Source organism: Rutilus rutilus, assembly GCF_951802725.1.
Source record: "Rutilus rutilus genome assembly, chromosome: 2".
Lineage (NCBI taxonomy): Eukaryota > Metazoa > Chordata > Actinopteri > Cypriniformes > Leuciscidae > Rutilus > Rutilus rutilus.
In genome coordinates this window covers 17,841,716-17,866,542 of record NC_140210.1, presented here as the reverse complement: position 1 = coordinate 17,866,542, position 24,827 = coordinate 17,841,716, and the positions used below count along the sequence as shown (strand labels likewise).

General features: G+C 37.7%; 1 protein-coding gene across 3 annotated transcripts in view; it reads right to left on the bottom strand.

Annotated features, from left to right (window-relative positions):
* klhl5 (kelch-like family member 5) overlaps window positions 1–24,827 on the bottom strand; it is a 75,334-nt gene that overhangs the window by 33,307 nt on the left and 17,200 nt on the right. Inside the window, exons 2-3 of one of the 3 annotated variants that reach the window (XM_084401756.1) lie at window positions 22,676–22,735; window positions 5,972–6,154 (exon numbers count right to left, since the gene is read on the bottom strand). In XM_084401756.1, coding sequence (XP_084257882.1) covers window positions 5,972–6,114 — 143 coding nt within the window. In that variant the 5' untranslated portion in view covers window positions 6,115–6,154; window positions 22,676–22,735. Of the gene's footprint in view, window positions 1–5,971; window positions 6,155–19,571; window positions 20,270–22,675; window positions 22,736–24,827 lie in introns of those variants that run through there. The other 2 variants (XM_084401754.1, XM_084401755.1) reach the window with 2 other exon arrangements.

The window sequence follows — 24,827 nt, the reverse complement described above, 5'->3', positions numbered from 1 at the left end:
GTTAAATAATGTGATATTCGATACGCAATACGATAATGCTTTAAGTGTGTAAAATAAATTTCAATTATTTAAAAACTGAAAATTATATTGCCAACACATTTTCACATTCTTTTTGTGAGAATAATTTTGTTTTACTGTAGCATTACATAAAAAGTAAGTGTCATTTTAACGTCAATGTAAACCAGTGTCTGGGTCGACCTAAAACCTATCTTTTGGAGTATTGATATCGTGCAGTTATCGCAAGCCATTGCAAAATGCATACCACAATATGTACATTTGCGATATTTCGATACATCGTGCAGCCATAATATGAATTCATCGTATTCAAAGTAAAATAATTGCCTCGAGAGGGTGTTGCACCTCACACTTCAAAACTTGCTCCTGCACCACTTTAAGCAACATGCAAACGCAGAGATATGGAAACACATGACGCTGGTAATGATGGACACTCATGCAAGAATTATGATGAAAGAAAAGTAATGAGGCGAGAGAATAAAAGAGAAAGAAAGGGAACACAAATGAGGCTTCAGGAGTGAAAGTACATTAGAGCCTGTGAGACTCATTTAGCAGCAGGAGTAACACTCAGCATTTGCCCGCTGCCACTTTTCCCTAACTAACTGAGCAGACTGCTTTAAAACCTTCCACTTTACACACAATAATCTAGCGGTTCTCTGCTGTTTTTGCTCACATTAAAGTGTCACTGGATAACCGATTCAGCTTTTTTGAATGCTCTTTCTCATAGCAGCCTGAAAGTCAGTGTGCTAAAGCAAGATTTTAGGCAAGCACTTTAGGTTGCAGATGGCGTTCTAGTTAGAAAAAGTACAAAGGCTATTCACTATACAGTGCATGAGTGTGCATTTGTGCATCATTATAAATAAACCACCAGCAAAATCTTCCAGCTGCCTGAGGCAGCCTTGCAATCAGCAGAACTACGCCATCAACAAACATGTGGAAACGACACAAGAAGAGGGTCAAATAATGAAGGACAAAATAGGATGAACAGATTAGAGAAGATTAAAGAAGATTAGAGTGATGGAATGCCAAAGTGCTGCTGTTTAAGGGTGATCCTTCAATTAGAGGAATTTGGTAACACTTTATAATAACGTTCAGTTGTAAGTCATTTATAAGTGGTTAGCTAATGATGAACTAATCATTTACAAAACATTCATAAATGATTAGCAAGTGATATACTAACATTTTATGTATGTTTTGTAGATTCAGTTATAAGTCATTTACATTTGATTAGTTAACGATTAACTAATCATTTACAAAACATGACTATGCGTTTCATGAAGTGCACAGTGGTTAAAGACTCCATGCGTTTCAGAGAAGACAGCTGTCTATACCCTCATCAGTCAGCACTTACACTACAGTGTTCAACACCTGTTATAGATGTGTAAACGCATGAATAAATCATTTACCACACTTTCTGCATCCCCTAATCTAAAGTGTAAACTATTCATCACTTGTAAATGTGTTACACATCATTCGTAGATACGATTCGTTGATCTTATGCCTTATTGATTCTTGAAGGGGTTATCTACGAATGATGTGTAACACATTTACAAGTGATGAATAGTTTTCACTTTAGATTAGGGGATGCAGAAAGTGTTGTAAATGATTTATTCATGCATTTACATATCATTGTGTTGAACACTGTTACTTACCTGTTACAAATGATCTGTACGTGTATACAAGGCATTTACAACACTTTCTGCACCCTCTAATTTCTATACATACATACAAAAAACAAAATTTATTAAACATTTATGAACCGCATATTTATGTTTTGTTAATCATTAACTAATCAATTGTAAATGACTTACAAATGAATATACAAAACATACATACAATAATGAACATATCACTTATATAATCATTCATGAATGCATAGTCATGTTTCGTAAATAATTAGTTAATCATTTACTAATCACTTGTAAATGACTTGTAACAGAATTTACAAAACATACATAAAATGTTAGTACATCACTTGCTAATCATTTATGAATGTTTTGTAAATGATTAGTTCATCATTAACTAACCACTTATAAATGACTTACAACTGAACGTTATTATAAAGTGTAAATCATGTCCGTTTCTATGATTTTGAAGTAGTGCTGTCATAACACATGTGATTAATAAATTTTAAAGCTACAGTATTAATGCATTTATTCAATTTGACAATATAATGGCTACATTTTGTTTCATGTGTTTTCCAAAAACTGTGTGGATCGGAACTGACGCACACAAGTCCCTATAGCAAAGCCTGCATTTAACAGTAAATGATAGAGACAGACCATCTATATGGGTAATTTATTTATAAATCAATAACAAATGGGACGTTTAACAGAGGTAAAGCCATTTGCACTCTTTGCATGGCGGAACTGAATCATCAACAAAGTTCCTCCCACGAGTGAAATACTGTCATGCATAAAGATGTTAATGTGAAAATTATAAGTTAAAAAATGTTGTGAAAGTTGTTTTATTGAATTACAGCAAATTCCGTGATTGCATTTCCTGGTTGTTCTGATGCAGATTGAGAAATACAGAATCTGCCATTTTCTGTACGTGTGAAAATTTTTTATTGCAGAATCTAATTATTACATATAGGCCTATTATTTTAGTTTACTTTGAATCTATTGCATTAACGTGTTAACTAAAAAAAAAAAAAAACATAAAGATAAAGATAAAGATAACATTAAGAACTTTTGTCTCTATAATTACATTTTCATAAATCTGCCAATCTGAAAATATGCCAGATATGTGAGTTTGAGGATCGTGTAATTTCCTGTAAGAATTTTATATCATGATTTATTGGGTGTCATTATTCTAAACCAGTGAGTTTTTGATTCAGAAACAATCGTTTCCTTTTTACAAGTTCAGAATTAACTGACAGCTAGCTAACTTGTGTTATGTAGTACTGTAGTACTGTAAATACAACGTTTTCACATAAAAACGGAAGCATTTTTATTTAAAATAACAATATAAAAATACATATAAAATAAACAAATCTTAGGGTGTGCATAATTTGTGCATGGAGGACAGACCTTTGATGTACTTGATGCACTGAAATGACATACTTAAAAAATATTACAAACTCTCTAAGCTGGATTTAGACCCTAAGAAACTAAGCTGGAAAAACATTTTGGAAAAATGCAAACACAGCATGAGTGGAAATCTGTGGAACGGCGGGGGGGAAGAATACAACAACTGTGTCTGAATCAGTCCATTTTATTTCACTTTAAAAACAGTTAACAGTATAAAATATTCTCAAATGCAACAAAAGGCAAAAACATATAACTTTTGTAATCTATGTTTTGTACGTTCACAATACATTACACAAATACACACACAGATCATTTTATTTCTTTATTGTACTCAAACTAGCCCGAGTCCACCTCTCCATAAATCTAGAAACACTCAGGCCCTGTTTGCATCTGATATTAAGATACGTTTTGGTCGATTGGATCACAAGTAGACAAGGGAGACACATTCCTGTTTACACCTGGTGTTTTATTCTGTCTCTTTTATCCACTTCCAAAGACTTCTGCCCTGATTTCTTCGAGGGTGACATGAACGTTTACACTACGAACGCAATCCGGTCTTAATGCATTTTTGACTACCTCTGGAAATGGTCAAAGTGGACAAGCTCAAAAGATTTTAGAGTCTGTTTACACCTATTTAGCGTCATCCACTTGTGATCCGATCGACCAAAACTCATCTTAATACCAGGTGTAAACAGGGCCTCACATGATAAATGGTTTTTGAACACCTGTCTCTCCCTATCAGCATCACAGGGGAATCATGAATAATATCACCAAAGTCTCATGAATAATATCAAGATCTGATGTATGTGTTCAGTGCAGTCTATCTCTAAAACATGAATGTCACAAACACATGACATCCTCTCAATGTTGAACCCTTAAACTAAACCTTTCCCCTTAAAATTATATACAGGGTTCCTGCAGGTTTCAGTTAGTCAAATTTAAGACCTTTTTAAGACATTTTAAGACCATAAAGATTGAAATTTAAGACCTACACGACGCATTGCCAAAAAAATATTCAAATCAAAGAATTCATTTTATTTCAATGAATTCAGTAATTGAAAAAGCATTAACTTAATTTACAGATAAAGCAATCACATTAGTAACCTTCCAGACCCAACAACGCATGTCAGAGAAAATAACAGAATCAGATTTCTGTTTTTTTTATAGAAAATTGTACTTTGCATATTATAGGCCTATACTGTAAAAAACACATAATTAGTTGATTTTAGTTGATCATAACTAGAGATGAAATGGCATGAATATTTCATTTAATTATTATAGTGCCAAAAAATGATCACTGTTATCACAGAATCCTGTTCAAAAAGTACTAATACTACACAATGAAATCAATTCACCAAGTTTTTTGTCGAAAAACAGCAAATAACAAATAAAATTAGCATCAATACGCACTAACATAAACATTAAAATAATACTATTAAAAATGCTAGCCAGATTTTAAGTGTCTTGCAACATGTTATATACTAACATGTACAAGTTCAAATAGTTGACAAAAAGTCAAGTATCTTTTTTTATAAAAAGATAAACCTCACATATTTCAGACTTTAATTTATCTTTTTTGACTCATTCTTTTTATAAAAAATGATTTAGTGACATTTACAATACACTTTAGCTTATCTTTTATTATTAATAGTAAAATTCGGTCCGATTTTCCCGTGGCGTCTGTCGTTGCTATGCAACTCCACAATGACAAAAAAGTTTTAGTGGCTAATGGATTTCCGCCGCCGAAAAACGCTTGCTGTAGCTCTGTTACAAGATTTATTTACGGAGAAGAGAAAAACACCCGTAGTGTTTGGGTGCACCCGCATCCTTCATGTCTTTTTTCATGTCGCTGTGCCTGGAAAAAAAAACGAGCGCGTCGCTTCAATTATAAGCGCGCTTACCGCGCGCCTACATTTGAATGAGCTTGAGCGCGAAAAAGACGCGATATGTGAACTGCCTCTTGGCTAGCGACTTCGATACTTTTTTGCTACTTTGTAATAACTTTCTGCGGCCAGCGTTTCTGGAAATGAACGAGGGTAAAATCTTTTTTAAGACCTGACTAAATGAAATTTAAGACCGCGGATGAAAATCTGGCTGTTTTTAAGACGTTTTAAGGCCTTAAATTTAAAGTTCAGAATTTAAGACATTTTAAGACTTTTTAAGACCCCGCGGGAACCCTGTATATAATTGTTGTAAGATCTCAAAAAAAGATATTATGTAAAGTTAAATTATGTTTTTGGTCCAAGAAACATTGACTAACATTATAAAGAGAGACCCTTTATGAATTGGTCAAACCTCGGCCAACATTTACATCCTCATTTGCATGTACTGTTATATTTGCAATACAATGCAGTTTACAACAAAGACACACATCTACTCAACTCTTCAACTGCCTGTTAAACCGATCTTGCTTTGAGTTTTGAAAATGTCGATTGGTTTAATTTAGTATTTTGATTTTCAATTTAGTTAGGTAGTTTAAATTGGGCATAAATAGTGATTTTAGGTATAATTTTAGTTTTCATATGTGGTAATCATACCTTGTTCCATCTCTATAACAGACACTCCACATTATCAGAAGCCATACTCAAAATAATACCATCAGAGTTTTGAAAGTCCAAAGTTGTATTTGTCAAATTCAGAAACTGCAATACTTGCTGACAATGAAATGTGCTATAAATGTGCCACTGCTGCTACGTTCAGCAGTAAAATTTAACTACCATCACTCATCTCCAGCCTCTCCAGGGCATTTGTGATTCAGCAGCATGAACTGGATCCACTCAGATCTTGTGTCAGAGGCCCAACACTGGAGAAAAACTTATCATTGGACTTACTAAAGTTTGCGCGATTTAGTTTGAGGACATTTGGTTCAACATTTGGTTTGGTTGTATGAATCATTTGAATCACGTGTACAGTTTTTTTGTTACCTGTGTGCCGGTATCCTGCGGTCTCCGGCGAGAAGGACGACATCACAGAGTTTCCTGGTCCTCAGGTAGGCCTCCATGCGTCTGAAGGTGTGTTCAGCGTGACTGTGTGCCTGGAAATGTTCATCTGACACACACGGCTCCATCGACGCACATGAGGACAAAGTCGCACTGCTGTTAGACGTCCTGAAAACAAATATGCACTGTGTTAGAAAATTCACATTGAAAATCTGAGTCAATCAGAATCAGACTTAATGTGTTCATTACAGTATTTGTTCACATTCGTTTCATTAAGTATTATTAATAAAATATGTTTCATATATTGTAAACAAGGAATTCACCTATTATGACTCTTTTCACAAGATGTAAAATAAGCCTCTGATGTCCCCAGAGTATATATGTGAAGTTTTAGCTCAAAATACCCAACAGATCATTTTTTACAGCATGTTTAAATTGTCATTTTTTGGGGGCTCAGAAAAAAGTGCTGTTTTAGTGTGTGCCCTTTAAATGCAAATTAACTGCTGCTGCACGGCACAGGGGGCGGAGCCTCACGAGCTCGCGCTCAGAACCAGGACAATCTGATCTGATAATATCAGAACAGAAACTCTCAGTTGCGGTGTTCATTTCGACTCGGAGTCTGACAATAATGCCCACAGACTAGAATATATGCTGCATGGAGATAGAACAGGTATAGTTTAGTTTAATTATGGTTATAATTTACTTGTCACCGGCTTTGATCCACTATAAATACAAGCCTGCTGTAGCAGACCCCGTCCGAATGATGACCAAAATATACTGACGAGTTCAGTGAAGTTTATTGTACATCACACAAAAGATGAAGCGTTAAAGGAGCCGTATGTAAGATTGTGGCCAAAACTGGTACTACAATCACTTTCAAATTACTGTAGAGCGGTGTATCCCCTCCCCCTCCCCCCTGACTCGAGGTTGCCAGATAGGCTGCAGGAACTAGCACGAACGTTTGTAGCTGCAGCTGTGGTAACTAGAGCTGAGCTGGAAACACTACTGACTTCGTGATTGGTAGATAGGTGGAGGGTGGCGCTTCAGGCCAAAACACAGAGGGAAGGCAGAGGGACCGGACGCGAGGCAGAGGGACCGGACGCGATCCCAGGAAGAGTGCTCAGAGAATGCGCCTACCAGCTCGCAGATGTCTTTGCAGACATATTTAATATGTCTCTGGCCACATCAACCGTACCGACCTGCTTTAAAACAGCAACTATCATTCCAGTGCCTAAACAAAGCCACATCAGCACCCTGAATGATTACAGACCTGTAGCGCTCACCCCCATTGCTGCAAAGTGCTTTGAGAGGCTGGTGATGAAGCATGTTAAATCTGTCCTTCCCATTAACCTGGACCAGTATGCCTATAGGGAAAATAGGTCCACAGAAGATGCAATCGTTACAGCCCTCCATAAAGCGCTGACACACCTTGACAAGGGGAAGACATACGTGAGACTGCTTTTCATCGATTATAGCTCAGCATTTAATACTATTATTCCTAACCAGCTGGTCACTAAACTTCTTGACTTGGGCCTTAGCAGCAGCCTGTGTATGTGGATAAAGGATTTCCTGACAGATCGCCCACAGACAGTGAGACTGGGCCCATATCAATCTTCAAGCCTGTTCGTCAGCACTGGAGCACCGCAAGGCTGCGTGTTGAGCCCGTTGCTATATTCCATCTACACGTATGACTGCATCTCCACCCACCCCTCGAATACAATGATAAAATTTGCGGATGATACAACTGTGGTGGGAGAAATCTCAAACGACGACGAGAATGCATACAGAGATGAAGTTGACAGACTGACAGGATGGTGCAAAAACAACAATTTGACCATGAATGTTAAGAAAACAAAGGAGATAATAGTGGACTTCAGAAGGTGTAAGGAGGACCCTCAACCCCTCATAATTAATGGTGAGGAAGTGGAAAAGGTATTATGTTTTAAATTCTTGGGGATCATGATCTCAGAGGACCTCAAATGGGAGATAAATACTACCGCTATGGTTAAAAAGGCGCAACAGCGACTTTACTTTTTAAGAACACTTAAAAGGAGCCATTTGCCTGCTGAGCTTCTTATGATTTTTTACCAATGTGCTATCGAGAGTGTCATAACATACGGGATGACTGCATGGTATGCCAATAGCACAGGGAAGGACAGGAACTCTCTTGATCGAGTTATAAGATCTGCTGAAAAAATCATTGGACTTCCCCTGCACCGACTGGATGATATTTTTAAGATCCGCTGCCTCCGCCGAGCACGTAACATTCTACAGGATGAGACACACCCCTCAAACCATCTTTTCTCCCTGCTTCCATCTGGCAGACGGTACCGGGCTCTTAGAGCACGCACTTCTAGGCTGCAGAACAGTTTTATCTCAAGGGCTATCGCAGAACTGAACAATTATGCACCCCTACCTCTCAGTCAGCACAGTTGCACTTTATAGAAATGGACTTTATGCAATGGAACTTAAGTGTAATGTTGGATGCCCTGTTATTTTAACTTTATTTATTGTGCGAATGTGTATATGAATGTGAGCATCGTTTTTTAGAGGATGCACAAGCAAATTTCATTGTATGGTACTACTGCACAATGACAATAAAAATCTATTACTACTACTACTACTACTCTACTACACAACATGAGAACATCAACATCAGTTGAGAGCTGCAACTTCACTTTTTAAATGACAATATCCTGGCCGGACTACTGTTGTCAGTGATATAAGTATTTGAAATGAACATGATTTCTTAATGTCTAGTGACATATCAGGGCCATTTTATGATTAATTGAAATACATTTCTTACATACAGCTCCTTTAATTTTACTCCAGAGAATCACTGTAAGAGCTGAATAAACACAGTAAAAGAAGTGCGCATTAAAGTCTTATCCATAAACTCTCTCTCTCTCTCTCCCTTTCATTATCAACAACATACACAGCGAAGTACACAAAACACTCGTTACAACTAACAGTAAACAAATATATACACACCTTTTCAGTGGGTGCTTAATAAACTGGTAAACCTTACATCTGTAAAATGACTCGATGAGCTGTCATAAAGTGCGCGCTCTCACTTTCATTTCTGCCGTGGTCAGTAACGTTAGGCCTGTCGCTCTGAAGACCGTAAGCTGAATCACGAACAGTACAGAGCCATCCTCGAGTAACAACGAGAGTAAATGAAGACTGCTAAGTTCATTCTTATGCTGCGTTCCAGGCAGGTTTTTGAGCACGTAAATCACGACTCACGACTTTGTAGCGTTCCAGGCCAGTCACGCCAAACTACCTGAGCGCAAGGAATTGTGGTAGCTAGATGTAAACAAACCAGCACGGCGGACCTTACGGGGCTTATGCGCATTTGTAATAATTTCTGTCGCCAAAGGTGCTTACTCCTTGTTTATTTATTATTATTATATTATTATTAATTTGACTGCAACGTTATATTGTCCTAAAGTGTATTCTCATCGTGTACCGCCTGCAGAAATACTGCATCCATAGGGGCTGCCATTGTTGTTTTGTATGGTTTCGCGGGCTATGTGACGTCAGAGCGGGAGTACATCGATCTAGTACGAGTTCACGGGTGGGAAGTCACGGGTTTGACTGCTGTTCCAGTGCACTTTCACGGGTATAAGGTTGGAAAAACACGGGTTACAGGTTGCCTGGAACGCACCATTACATCCAACAACAACACACCTCAATCGCTTAGGAGACATTCTTGTCTACAGCTGCTCAAGCGTCGAACAATGGCGGACTCTGTGTCCAGCTCACTCAGGGCGGGTCTATGCTCAAACTGCAGTGTCAATCAACCGTCGAGGGAGGGGCCTGTGCAATTCTACATCACATTGCATAGAATCTTAGAACAGCTCATTCTGAGACAGTGCTTATGATTTATAGGGATTATAAAAAAAACACTGGGTGGATTTTTATCATTCTAGGGTGGTTTTGCTCACACACTGCCAACACACATTTATGTTCAAACACCATGTAAAAGTGAATTTTGCATAATAGGTGCCCTTTAAAAAGCCCTAATTAAAATATTCAAATTGTAAAAAAATATATTTATATATATATATATATATATATATATAAATAATATATATATATAAATACAATAACAAAATGACAAAAGCTAATTCAAAATATCAATAAAAGTATAATAAAAATATAATAAAAATATGAAAGATTCAAAAAAAAAGTATTTAAACTGGAAATCTAAAATATTGATTGGTCATTTTTGTAATGAATTATTTTTTATTTTGTAACTTTACAGCAGAAATCCCAGAAATATCTAACAATATAATCATTTTAAATATTGTGTTAGACAATAGGGGGCCTTTGAGTAAAAGGTTGAGAACCTTTACAAAAATATTTGAGGACCCCCAAGTCTACCACAGAACAGTAACATATTTCATTTTACAAAAAAATCTAAATCATTTTAAAAGGAGGCATGAGCTTTCCTTGCAAAATTAATGCTACACGCTTAAAATTACACACACATGCACACGATCAATGGATGGATAAATATAGAGGGCTTTAGAGAGCTGTTAGTAATTAGCTTTGATGATAAAGCTGCCATGAAATACACAAAGCAATTTAGCCGGTTCCCAAACGGCTGTCGTCTCTACTGCCTCTCGCTCTCTCCATTTATCACTCGCTTCCTGTCATTCTTGTCTCGCTCTCTCCATTTCTGCAGATTGCCTTGCAATCCCCATTTCCCATGTTCACACTTATTTTCTCTCCTAATGTTGCTCTTGTGAACACATCTCTATAGTAAAAATTCTCTCCACATTTAAGGCCGCTGAGCTTCTGACTCATCCAGGATCCTTGATAATGAATAGTTCTTGCTGTCATTAATCACAATAGCCAGCAAGTGAGCCTGCTGAGAAGACGATAGTAAACTCTAACTGCTCGTTCTTTTCAATGAATCACAAGTTAACAGGCTAACACTCTCAAGCACTGAAATGCAAGTCATTTTCAGTCATATCCGTTACTGAGAACCAGAACTTCAGGTTTGTGAGAATGATATATCAGCTAAATCATTCTAATAACCCGATGTGTGCTCATATTACAGGTGAAATTAAATTCTGGATACACATCCAAAACAGATCTTTGTTGTAATAAAATATACACTACAGAAAATTGTATTAGTTATTGTTTAACACACTTGATTGAAAGATTCCTCAGTTTGGAAGAAAAGCTGTGTGTGGGTGACATGTTAGAACCATAATTAAACTTTGTTTGTTTGTGATGGTGATTGACATGGTGAAATGGTGATTATTTGTGAAATGCATCAATTGATATTGGTATAATGACACAAGTTGAATCCATTTCTAGAGTCTTGGTCATGCTATTGGCAAATATCGGTCCAGGGAAGAGCAACGTGTCCCAGTAATGATCTCTGGGGTTTCAATGTTCTCTGCAGCAGGAGATAAAAGCAGTTAGACTACAACCTTTTATAAGCCAAGACCTCTCAGCCTCACAGATCATGATCAAATGGAAAATCTATTTCATTCAAGCAGAAAGTTCAAAACAGAGCTCATTCACACACACAGCTTTCAATCACACCATTTGAAAAGAAGACAGATGGGGAAATGATGAGAAAGAGTATGAGTATATTTGATCTCTCAGCTCCGAATCTCTAAACGCAATTAAAGACTTGCAGTCAGACGAGAGTCAAAACCTAGTCTATCAAGTACCTTAGGGGAAGGTTGAGAGAGAGGAGGAAGAAAAATTCATGGAGAAGAAGAGGCTTCATGGAGATTTGAGATTTGCTATATGGCAGAGGGCCAGATATTTACATCATTCTTCAAATTTGTCTCTTAAAAGTATCGTATGGTTTCAGAAAATCTGGAACATTGTGATCAAGTTGTATGGACTAATTTTATGGTGCTTTTAGTCCTTTTTGTTCCTGATCACTTCCGTTGTATGGAAAAGAGCAGTGTAGTAGTCAAGACCAGCTCATTTAAGTCCAGGTCGAGACCTGATTCAATCGGATTCAAGACCAAAAGAGGGTCAAGTCAAGACAAGTCACAATTCAGACAGTGTAAACATGCTTTCCTTTGCAGTTAATGAAGCCAGGTTTCGGGTCAGTGTCACGTACAGTGTGCTCTGGTCCAAAGACATAATAGTACAGAACAGATCATATATGTGCAAGATGGCATAAACCACAAAAAAGTTCAGCAGTGTTGTAGTTCTCGAGAATTACTGCAGATGACTGATGTTAATCAAGCAGTTAAAAAAAAGTTCAATCCACCGATTTATGAACCATATGATGACCCGAGCATGAAATAGCATTTCGTTTTAGTTAATCAGTTCATTTGGAGAGGTAAATATGGAGTCCAAAACAAGACGGAAAACTAAGGATGCACAATATATCGGCCACCATATCGGTATCGGCCGATATTATGTTCATTTTTAATGTCATTGTTATCGGCCCAAATAAAATATTAAAGCCGATAATTAATGGATTATTTACTTCAGCTGAGACACTTCAGATGCTGTTCAGACCCTGTTCGTCATGGTTTTGAATTGCTTGAAATATGATTGAAAAAAAGGAAAATACAGGTAAGTGACGTGTAACACAAGTCTGTCATATAGGCTATTTAAAATTATAATGAGAACATCATTATAATTGACCGTTCGCAAAGACCCGCCCCCTTTGGTTACTGTTGCTATGTCCGACAAGCCATGCCGCTCTCACGCCTCACCATGTTCTCACGCAGTGAAAAATACATCGCGGAGCAGAGAGGACACTGACAACGCGCAGACATACAGGACAGACCAGGTTACTTTTGATTTGAAACAAATTTGGTCATTTTTAAAGAAATTTAAACAATTAATAGCCTACCATTTTGTGGCTCTTTAAGGTGTCGTGACAGATCGCTGTGGCGCCTGCAGTTAAAGCTTCTCATGAACCGACCATCTCTTCCTTCTAGTTAATTTACCGCAGAAAAGACGTCAGTACACTCCGTTTTTCAAGTTCAAATCCTCCAATGTTAATCTACTAACTCTCCTGACTGCTTTGTCGGACAAAAATGGTGGATTCTGCGGATGGCGGATTATGATTGGTCAGATCGCCTGTCAATCAAACTCCCTACGAAGGGTCAATTGTGTGCTTGGGACATGGATTTTAAATGGTGAGACTTTTGTTTTTGTAATCAAGCTCTCAAAAATGATATAAAAACTTGGATTTAGAAGTATAAAGAATTATTGGTCAAAATTTTCACATCGGTGCATCTCTAACGAAAACCATGTAAATAGGGTCTTAGACTCATTTCCAGGACCGGTCTCAAGTACTACAACACTGGACGAGAGCAGTAACAGTTTTCTTTAAAATCCCTCATTCACAGAAGAAAGTAATCCATGTGGGTTTGAATTTTTACGTTTGGGTTAACTGTTCCTTTAAGACAGGGATTTTGAAAGTAAGAGAAGCAGACAGGAAGAAGAGTGCAGATGCCGAGACGAACTGCAGAGATTCTCTCTCTTAAGCGCTTTAGTAAGTTATGGGTAGCAGGTTTTCACCCTCTGGCTCTTCTCAATGCCAAAATTATTTAGTCTCAAATGAAAACAGAGACTAGAGGCAACATAAAACACATACACAAATATACTCACAGCAAACACACAGGCAAACGAACAATCCTCCAAACACGACCTACCTAAGTAAACATCACACACACCCCTGCATGAGCGCAAACACACAGGAGAGAGGCAGCAAGTTATCTCAAAAAGCCAGATAAACACCTGCCAGTTCCTGAACATCCCCAGTGGACACTCGTCCATTCATATTTGCACTCTTTTTCTTACTCCCTTTTCACAGAACATTCTCTTTATTTCCTGTCTTCCTCCTCTGTTCTTTCTGTCAAACATTGGGGTGTAACAGTAACTGAAAGTAGTGACACTAACATTCAGTATCCTTTACAGTATCCACAGTAATGATTTTTCAGTAATAAACTTCTTTTTCTAACAAATAAAAGTGTGAAAACGCTACACTGCTGTTTTTATTTCACATAGTTAGAACATGCAGCACTGCCAAGTGCCAACAAAACTAAAGCAATAATTAAACAAGCATTTCTAAAAAAGTTCAAAGTTATGAGTAGCATTTAGCTTGGAAATCTACAATTTCAAAGCAGCCTCTTCAACACTGTTGGAGACACTGCTGTCTTTCACTCTTTACTTTGTTAACTTCATTTTCTACCTTTCAGAATTCCCTTTCTCTCGCCCTTTGGCTCTTTTCCCTAATCACTCAATTTTTTCAGTCTATGCTATTGTTAGTTTCCATTTGGCTACAAGCATAAGGCTCTCTCTCTCTCTCTCTACTCCATCTCCTTCTCATTTTATGAATATTTTAAACCATCATGCTGTCAAAAGATCTGACATTCAGTCCTCCAAAATGAAAAGTTAAAATATGCATATTCATGTCTGATCACTTCAGTTGAGGGTAAAGAGAAGTGAGGTGGTTTCCAGGCGATAATGAGCTCCATTGATATCTGCTGTCATTTCAGAATGGATTTGAGCTGGGATTACGACACCATTTGGAGATCTGGATCAGATTTAAGCCTCTGTAGGCCAATTCTGAAGGGAATGAGGGAATATATCAGATAGAGAGGGCAAAAAAGAGATTTTACATTTTAAAAAGTTCTGGTGAACATTATGAAGCATATCAAACAGCATCTTACAAGACTCCGAGTCTTATTCTACAAATGGATACACATAACCAAACATTAATATATTGACGACTTGTGCAGTTGAGACATGCACATAGAAAGCCATAAAAAAAGGAGAAGGAAAAGGGTGAAAAAAGAGGAACAGGAAAGAGGGGGAGGAAATGGAACTAAAAGGGGAAAATGGTGTCATGTGGGAAATTAAAGACAAGCAGTCCAAAATATCAATTCAACACTTCCAAATCAGCAAACAAGAAACGAGTTTTAACCTGCCTGATAAAGCAGATATAAAAAAAATAATCTTTATAAATCCTTCTGGGGACATTCTGCATCTCTTGATCACTTGACTTTATCCATAAAGCCAGAAGCTCTTTTCTAGCTCTCACAAGAAACTTTTTAAACTTTAAAACAGTTTTCAGGGTTCGAATTGAGGGAGGAATAAGGAGTCCAGGACTACACATTTGAGTTAAAGAAATCTGTTAAATGATTGCCCCTGACATAACATTTGATTGTTTTTCATGTGTTAAATTTTTCATCAGAGAACTGCAAGTTATAGACATGCCCAAGTGTGAAGCATTTTATGTTCCGAAGACGACTGAAAGTCTTAAAGGGTTAGGAATGACATAAGGCTGAGTAAATGATGACAGAACAGCCTAATTTATTAGGTAATAATGTGTACTTTTTTTTTCTACGAAAAAAATTGAGCACCATTTGATCACTGAAAGTGTTCTCCTGCCCAGGCTTTACTCATCCCTCTAGACATAAAAAAAACGTAGCCTACACTATAAATTGAAGACCAAAATAAAACCCATCTTTCTCTAATCACAGACAAAAAAATGGAGAATTTAACCACAAAATAAAGGATTCCTCCCACACTCTCCATTGCTCTATAGTTGACTGTAGAGTAAAATCTACGCATGTCCACATAAATGGAAGTGTGAGCCGGAGGCAAAGAGAAAGGAAGAGCTCTGGTTTGAATGCTCAACAGATATCAGATGCTTTGCCCCACTATCTCAAGATCGTAATTGCAGTTTTCAGTTGGCTAGACGGTTTTCTTCATCTTCCTCTCTCTCTCTCCATCACTCTCTCACTTTCCTGTAAGTCATAAACAGCCCGAGGGCCTGGAGTCATCCTTGAATTCCCAAATAGTCACTACTTATTTGTGCTTCTACTATAACAAACCTTGTGTTTGAAAAAACAAAGATGTGGCAGTAAAAGGCACATGCATATGTGGTTTGTGAACCCATATGACGAGGGCCATTTTCACTAAAGTGCATTTGGAGGATGAAAAAAATAATAATAATTCACACACTACGTTTACATGTGCACCAATAATGTGATTATTTCCAACTTAAGATGTTTACATGACACAAGCAAACCTCTCCCGTTCACAATAAATTTCCATTGTTCTGATTATTCGCTAAGAATTATGGTTATTTTTACCGCCATTATTCACATACCCCACAGCACAAGTGATGGAACTCACATACAGTAGGTGTGTTACTGGCCATTGTTTTAGTCTATTTACGTCAAATTCAAAGCGCATTTCTATTGGCGAAACTTTTTTTTACCTTTTTTCGGTGACACGCCTACATGTCTTCATTCATGTCACACAACATTGTCAACATAAGCTCAGTTTCTTTAGCAACCCAAAAATGTGATGCCTTCTTTACCGCCATGATTGCGAATCTGCGCATGACAACGTCAGAAGCACGTGCACACTTTGATCAGAGTGGAATAAATGCAATTTAAGTGTTTACCTACTGTTTTTTTATTTTATTAAATTTGGCATACGCCACATATTTTACACAGGTTAATGTTTGTCTTGCTGAAAAATCCAGCACTACTGGTCATCATTTTTCTATGCTGGGACAAGCATGGGATACTGATTGCTGGTTTGCTGGTCACCAGCATAGGAAACAGGAGTGGTGGACCGGCTACCAGTTAAATTCTGCTTTAGAACAGCATGACTACGCTGGTCCACCAACTAGACCATTTCCAGCACTATACCAGCTCTAACCAGCATAAACCATCAAAGCAACGGGGAATTCATGTTGGCTTATGCTAGATTTTTCAATTGATTATGAGCTTAATCCCATCAATTTGATCGAAACATTGTTTTTACATGGGGTTAAGTTCAATCCCAATATTGCCTAAATCTTATTATAATTGCATTATGATGGTGCATGTAATTGTGTGCATCTGCATGCATCTGACATTGGAGGTAAATAGCAAGGTAGTGAGAGTCAGTTCTCACAGTTTTCAGATTCAGTCTCTTACGTGTGTGTTTCTGCGGTTATCTCTTCCTGGTATGAACTCTAAGGAGCAGCAGCAATAGGTTCAATCTACCGTCTCCAAGGTGATGAGTGACTAAGTGCCTTTCAGAGCTACACCACACTGACAGACCCACATCCTTTGCTCTCTCATATAAAAAACCCTTGTAAACATACCCACCCACACAGGCTAGTACCAAAGTATGAAGTCAAACAAGGAACAAAGCTGATGGCACATATTTATAGGTCATTAATAAGAGACGACCACAGAATGAATCGTCAAACCCAAGAATGGGTATCAGATCAGGAAGACAGACACCCTTGTATACAAAGGATGTACAGTAACATTCTGCAATCCCATAAAGCATTGTAACGCCTAACATACTGTAGAACTGAAGTCTGTTTTCATCTTTTGAACTCTCGCATAAAAGATTCACAGCTGTTCATCACACTAAGGATCTGTGAGGGAACATTAAGCACAATTGATGTACACATTAGTTCCTTACTGAAACAAAAGTGTTTATTGGACGTTAGCCTACATCATATTCGCTCTACTACACACAAGTGAGCTAATGCATCAAAGGTGAGATAAGAGCTTTTCATGTCACAAAAGGAGTATAAATTTCTTAAAAAAATAAAAAAAAATCTCTTTCTCTCACATCGATAGTTCACCAAACAATGAAAATTCTGTCATTATTTGTGAAACTTCGTGTTGTTCCAAGGCTTACTTTTTTCTGTGGAACAACAAATGAAGAAATTGTCTTTTTCATGAAATAAAACAAAATATGATGACTGATTATTGTAGATGTCAAGCTTCATAATGGATGTAAAACATTATCAAATATAACAAGTCATGTATTGTATTGTAGTGATTGTGTGAGAAACAGATCCCGACAAACTTGACATCTGCCCTTGTCTACTCTTGTATGAAGCGATCATAAGAGATATGGATGTCTAATTAGTGAACAAATTATGTGTTTCAGTCTAATCTTTTCAATGAATCGGTTGATCTAATTCACAAAACTGCTCTGGGCTGCATTCCTCTAAATCATTGTGAGTTAAGTTAATCATAGAGGCCAGTGATGCCAAGTCTACAGGTTTCCCACGAAATTGGGCTACTTTTAAGTTGTTGCTTGTTGGGTTAAAAAAAAAAATTTCCCCGTGGGTTGATTTCTACCCCTGTATGTACTATTTTGGCGCTCCAACACCCCCCAAAACATCCCCCAGACATACAAATTTACAGAGGAAATTTTGGCCGCCCAACGGAGAAAATCGCATTGGGCTATATTTCGGGCTACTTTGACTGGCCATTGGGCTACTTTTGTTGCAAAGACCTGACAACTATGGTAAAGAGACCATTGGTGGCAATGGTTCTACAATCGAATTAATCTTACGATTTTCGGAATCGCATCCCAGGGCTGCATTTCCCAAAAGCACTGTAAGCATATTGGTGCCATTGATTTCTATGATCTAGGCTTACGATACTTTTGGGAAACAGCCCTAAATGATTCATTCATGATTCAAACTGACCGAGTGAATTTAGCTCACTGACTCGATCTGCTGTTAATAACTCACAGGTAAGAAGATTAGCAGTGAATTACAACTTAAATGTGGGTCGTTACTCACAAAATTACTGTATGGCTTCTCAAGGCCTGGAATATATAGCACAGAACAGTTATACTTGTATGGTACTTTTATATCCTTTTTGAGATTTGACATCAGTCACTTATTCATCGTCAGTGCATGAAAAAGATATCAGGACATTCTTCAAAAATAATATTTTTTGATCTGCAGAGGTCTAACAAAGTCTTATAGGTTTGGAACAACACAATGAGTGAGTAAATGACGACAAAATTGGCATGCTTAGGTGAAGTAACACCACACCCAACACATTATAACAGCCATGCAGAACACTTTCGATAAGACATTTGCCAAAATCTATGAAAAATACGACTGCTGTTGTTATTCAACCTCCTAAACAAGAGGTGGGGTGCGGTTCTTCTCATAACTGGTCAAGATTTTTTTATTTTTTGCACCATTTCTAATCATCCTTTTTGCCTTCACTAGATCATTTTAAATGTTCCTGCGGTGTGTCAAATTCATTTTTATACATACAAACATTCAATGCAATGTCTCAGTTAACACGAGGTCATAAAAGCATCATGCTTAATCATTTCTAAATGATTATTTCACTGCAGATTCCCCCAAAAATATCAACTTCATATCAACTGCCCAGTTATATCTGCATTAAATAATTTAGTGCATTGTACTCAACATCATCACGACATTAAGGTGTGAATGTATTTTCTTTTCTTTTCACCAACCTTCACAGCCTAATATAAATAAATTCCACAAATACACTTTACACAAAAAGGACGCACCAAAAGAAAATTCCAAAGATTTCATATTTAAGGAAAAATAAATGCAAGCACATTTTACTGTCTGTCAAATGTTTTTGACATCCAGTTAATTATTTGAATATACCATATGCACTACTTATCACACAGAGAAAGTGTGAGGAAACAAAAAGGAGAGCTCGTGGTAACAGTTTAATCTTAATAGAGAACAGCTGGCGATGCATCTGTTGTGAAGTGGTACCAGTTCGGTACAAGCGCCCTGCTGTGCTCGACACCACACCAGTAATACTTCCCATACCTGCACGAGCTGGAGTCAGACTCCACGTTATTATTGTTCTCCTCGTCTCCAGGGCCAGGGGCGTCTGATACACGCGTGGACTGCTGCTTCTGCGGCTTCTGCTGCTGCTGCTGCTTTTGCTGTTGCTGGAGCGGCTCCAGGCTCTCGCTGGAGCGCGAGTGAGCCGGGAAGACCCAAGGCGCCGGCGGGGAGCTCCGGCACTCCTGCTGGCTCATGGACCGAGGACACGCGGAGGCATTAACCACCACTGTCGCCGCTGAGTGCCCGCTGTTTGGACCAGAATCCGCAAACTTTCGATTGTTGTTGATGTTGGAGGAAGAGTTGCCGTTACTCGAGCCGGCACCGGCAGCAGCGTTGGGGCTATTGCAGCCGCCGAGGGAGGGCTGCTCACCGCCGGATGAGGTCCCCCGGTTGCTACCACCGCTGCTGCTGCTGAAGAGATCTCCCGAAGGCTGGTTACCGGGAGAAGGAGGAGATACAGGGTGGCCGAACCATCGCCAGCGGATGCGCAAGATCTGTTTCACGTCAAAGTCTTTCCTGGGATTCGACATGCCCGAGACTCCGGTAACGGGAGACGCGGGGAAGGAAGGACGAGCCTCGTGATCCGTGATTGTCTTGGTAACGGAGCACGCGAGCGCTGCTGGCGAAGATCACGGAGGCGACGTGTAGAGTGAGGCTGAGACTGAGTACGGAGGGGAAAGGAAAATACACACCTCTCTCTCTCTCTCTCTCTCTCTCTCTCACGGAAGAGTAAAACACTCGTCTGTGCGGTAAACCACATATGGCACTTTTCAATGACCTATACGTACATCAATAGAAAGAAAAAATATTCAAGGTAACATCTGTCAGCCAAATGTCAATTCAATGAACCTTACTGGCATGCCTATTTCATTGGCATGATAAGATCATTATGCGTGATGATGAATTCATAAAATGACATTTGGAGTCTATAGCCTACTGATGTTGGAGAATCAATAGCCTTAAAAGGTGCACTCTATATTATTTTTCTAATTAAAAAGTTTTACAAATAAGTCAATTAAAACCACTTTTGAAAAATATAAATAGTATGGCGTTCTCTCACATGAGATTATTCTTCTTTTTGGAGAGGAATTCACTAACTATTTTGTCAGCCGAACTCCAGATTTGTCTATTTATTTGAAGTAGAGATTTTAAGTTAATATTTCCAACATTTAAAAACACATTTGCATGTTCATGATTCTCCTATGTCGGATCACGGTCATATTACAAGTTACATGCAGGAAAAACAAATAAAATATTTCTAATATATATTTCTAAAAAAAAAAATATATATATATATAGCCTATATATTAGCTTTTCATCAACTCACAAACTCCAATTTGGGAATTATTCTACCCCTATTCTAGAAAAAGCAGTTTTAATTGGAGCAGGTCACCTCATGGGTGGAGCCATGGGTATTTACTGTAGTTTAGAGGCTGCTCATTGCAGAGCCAGTGGGTGGAGCTTGACGTCCAGCTCCCCCTCACTGTATGTAATGGGTGGAGCTAGATGGTCCAACCACACCCATAACCTTATTGCTACATAACTCCACCCATTAGGTCCACAGAGGTGGATCTGGACTAGGTCAAGCTCCACCCATTACATCCAGAGAGGGGGAGCCGTTGTTTGGCTCTGCAGTGAGCACCACTTGATTTGAGGCGTTCACACCATGGCGTAATTACCATAATTTGTGATGACAACACATGACGTTCTACCTACGTTTTTATGGCAACACTATTAACGCCTAAATGAATCTGCAGCGGTCAGGTTGTACAGCTGTCAAGTGGTACAAGAAGGAGCTCTCAGAAAATTCCCAGTTTACCAGTTGTATTTACGAGAGGACGTGAGCGCTTTTTACAAGCTGGAATCTCGTAATTACGGTAATTACGACATGACATAAATGCACCTTTTGTTCGGAATCGCATACTCACCTCTCCATTTTAATAGGTACTTAATTCATGACCATTAAAAAGTAGGTTCTTAATGTGTGTAGTATAATTGTAATCTGGACACATTCGTCATGTTGTCATTGTCCTGTGACCTATCATATTCAGTTGCGCTGTTTCACTGCAATTCACAAATCCTCTCCTATGGCCTCATGGGATGGTAAAGTGTCCATCGGATGAGCACTTCTGAATATGAGCGGAAGTGGTATAGGTCATCTGTCTGGGGACTCGCCCAGTATAGGAAAGTATGCATACTTGGATGCAACCAAGCTGTCTTGCTGCAGATCAAGAAAGAACAGTAAAGGGCTTGATGTACAAAACCGATGGTGCAGTGTACCCTAAAATACCATAAAAAAAAAAAAGTAACACCTCATCTCTGTATGAATGGCAATGTGGGTATTGTATTAGTCATTAAAAAATCCTCATCTAAGGAAATTAATATTTAAGCCTACAATAAGCCTAAAACACTGTACCTTTGCACATCAGCAAAGATTCCAGCAAAACCCCCAGAGTCTCAAGGTAACCTTTATTTTCACCACACTTAAAAAATTAGTACCATGACAAATGCACCACTTTGCTGTTTTTAGCACAAGCATCCCTCTCAAATTTTACACTTGTTGATTCCTTGACCTTTTCTACTTAGAACTCACTTAGTCAATGGAAATACAAACCAGACAACCACTCTACACAATCAATACCACACATTAAGTTCAATATCGCTTACACACACATTTGTCAATACCACAACAGTACACACAGACAAGAAATGCAAAAAGATGATGGGAGAAATTAGGCCTAATGGCAGGAAAATGTGAGAGAAATTAATGCGAACAAGAGAAGCTGAGCTATGAAGTGTGAAAGAGATTTAACAGGTCAATAGATGTTTGTTGTATTTCATTTTAACAGACAACGATGCAAAAGGAGATGTCCATCTGCCACACAGAGATAGTCCATAAACGACTGTATTGTTTTCTAAATACTGTCCCACACATGCTAGAAGAAAGAAAGAAAGAAAGAAAGAAAGAAAGAAAGAAAGAAAGAAAGAAAGAAAGAAAGAAAGAAAGAAAGAAAGAAAGAAAGAAAGAAAGAAAGAAAGAAAAGTTTTGGTTCTGCAGCTTAAGTATTTTCCTTGCCACAAACCTGTCTTTAATTTATGTTCTGTGCAAGAGTGAATGTGATGCCACCACAGCAAACTGCAGTCTGTGAGAGAGAGAGAGAGAGACAGACAAAGGGTAAATCGTTCACAGTAGGATCAGCGGTGAGTTTGGTCTCAATTCTGGCCATGCAAACCACAACAGAGAGCTGGAATTTCTGCCTGCTTTTGTAACATTATTCACAGATGTTGGCTCTAAGGGCGCATTAAATAAACACAGCCAGACCCACGTGCCCCAAGTGCCACTGACAAGCAGCACAACATATACTAGTGGAATGGAGACCAGGATTCTTTCATTTTATCATCATGTCCCAGAAAATTACTGGTTTAGAGCTGATTCATTCTCATCGGGCAACCAAATACAAACCACATAATGCAAAAGAGGCAGATTTTAGAGCATCTTACCCATAATGCTTCCCAAATATAGCCTATGCCTGAAATAAGCGCTGTCCTTAAAAAATCTGCAGTGCATAGGAATAGATCCCCTAAAAATAAAAACAATGGAGGGGGGGAGGGGAGGGGGATCTGTCATTATTTACTCATACTCGTGTTGTTCTACTTTTTTATGGAAGTCTTTCACAGATGTTTTGAAGAATATTTACACAGCTTTTTTCTATACAATTAGAGCATGGCCTCCCTTACGAAAAATAAGTATACTTCAAATTCATTTTATTAAGTATCCTTAAGTAACGTTCAAGTATATTTTTAAGTATACTTTATGTAAGTATATTAATATACTTGTAGTCTACAATGTACTTGTAGTAAACTTGTGTACTATTTCAATACTACTTGGGACTAAATTGGCCCACTTTTTAGTATATACTAAATGTACTATAAGTGTAACAGTAGTAAACTTTAAGTGTACAAGTTCACAACTATGTTTCTCGTTTGTATTGCATCTGTACTACAAGTGAACTTATAGGTATACTAGTAGTTTACAATTTTAATACTTGTAGCACATTTTTTTAGTGAAAGTATACTCTCAGTAAACTACTAGTTTATACACCAAGTATACTTGTGAGTTTTCTTTTAGTGACCATAACATCATACTTAAAGTTTACTATATTATTTTTGCACATCAATTATACTACTATGTTCCTATTTAGGTATTCATTTTTTTTACATGAAATATACCTTTAACTTTATTTAACTCTTTCCATTTTAAAAACAATTTATTGTAGCTTAATGCATCCTTTTTATCAACAATTGAATGTGGGTAAGTTTAATAAAATTTAATTTTTTTATAAAAAAAAGTCTTTGTAAAGTTAATCTTCCCCTGTATAAGCATCAGTAGCCATGAGTCGCATTGGTGTGATGTCAACTCCCCTCTTCGATTGATTGGCTAGAGGAGGAGCTGTCAATCTAGGACCAATGGTGCACTGTAAAAAATGTTACTGCTATTTACTTAAAAAAATTATGGTAACAATATTACACATAATATTTTTGAGTAGTTAAAGCTTGATTGCATTCATGGAATCTACCTGAATAAATCAAGTAAAATGCCCTAATTTATTTAGTCTATGACACACAATTTTTTAGTGAAATGTGCTTTTTTATTTGAAGTATTTTTTATTCTCAAAAATTGTGTGAAGTCAAGTGAATGGATATGCCCTGTTTATATTTAACTTTGAGATATATTGTTTTATAAAAAGACTGTATACTGCTAGAACAGCACAAAATCAAACTTGTTACTGCACTATCATTAGCAGAGTTATTGCTACATGTATATAACAATATGCTTCATAATATTAAATAAATGCAGTTATTCACAACCTAACCATAAGCCCTACTCTTCTGCACAATGGTAACGATCAAAACTTTAACATAATAGAAACTCTTTCAAATGTCAAACATACCTGAACATTAAACATTAACAGATGTTTCCCTTTACTCAAAAACACATGAAATAACACTTAATTTCAAGATTTACTCTCCATTTCCAGCCATGTGCAAAGCATGCTGGGAACAAACAATGGTGTCTCTAAATAAAACCACATAAATGAGCTAATTCTCTTAAAATAAATAGGTAGCCCATTTTCCTTAATTTTATGAGGTTTATCAGTTCCTCAATTCAAGCCTTAAAATTGTGTTTGTTTCCTTAAAAAAAAATAGGAAAATGCATCTCTTGGTGTTATTAGT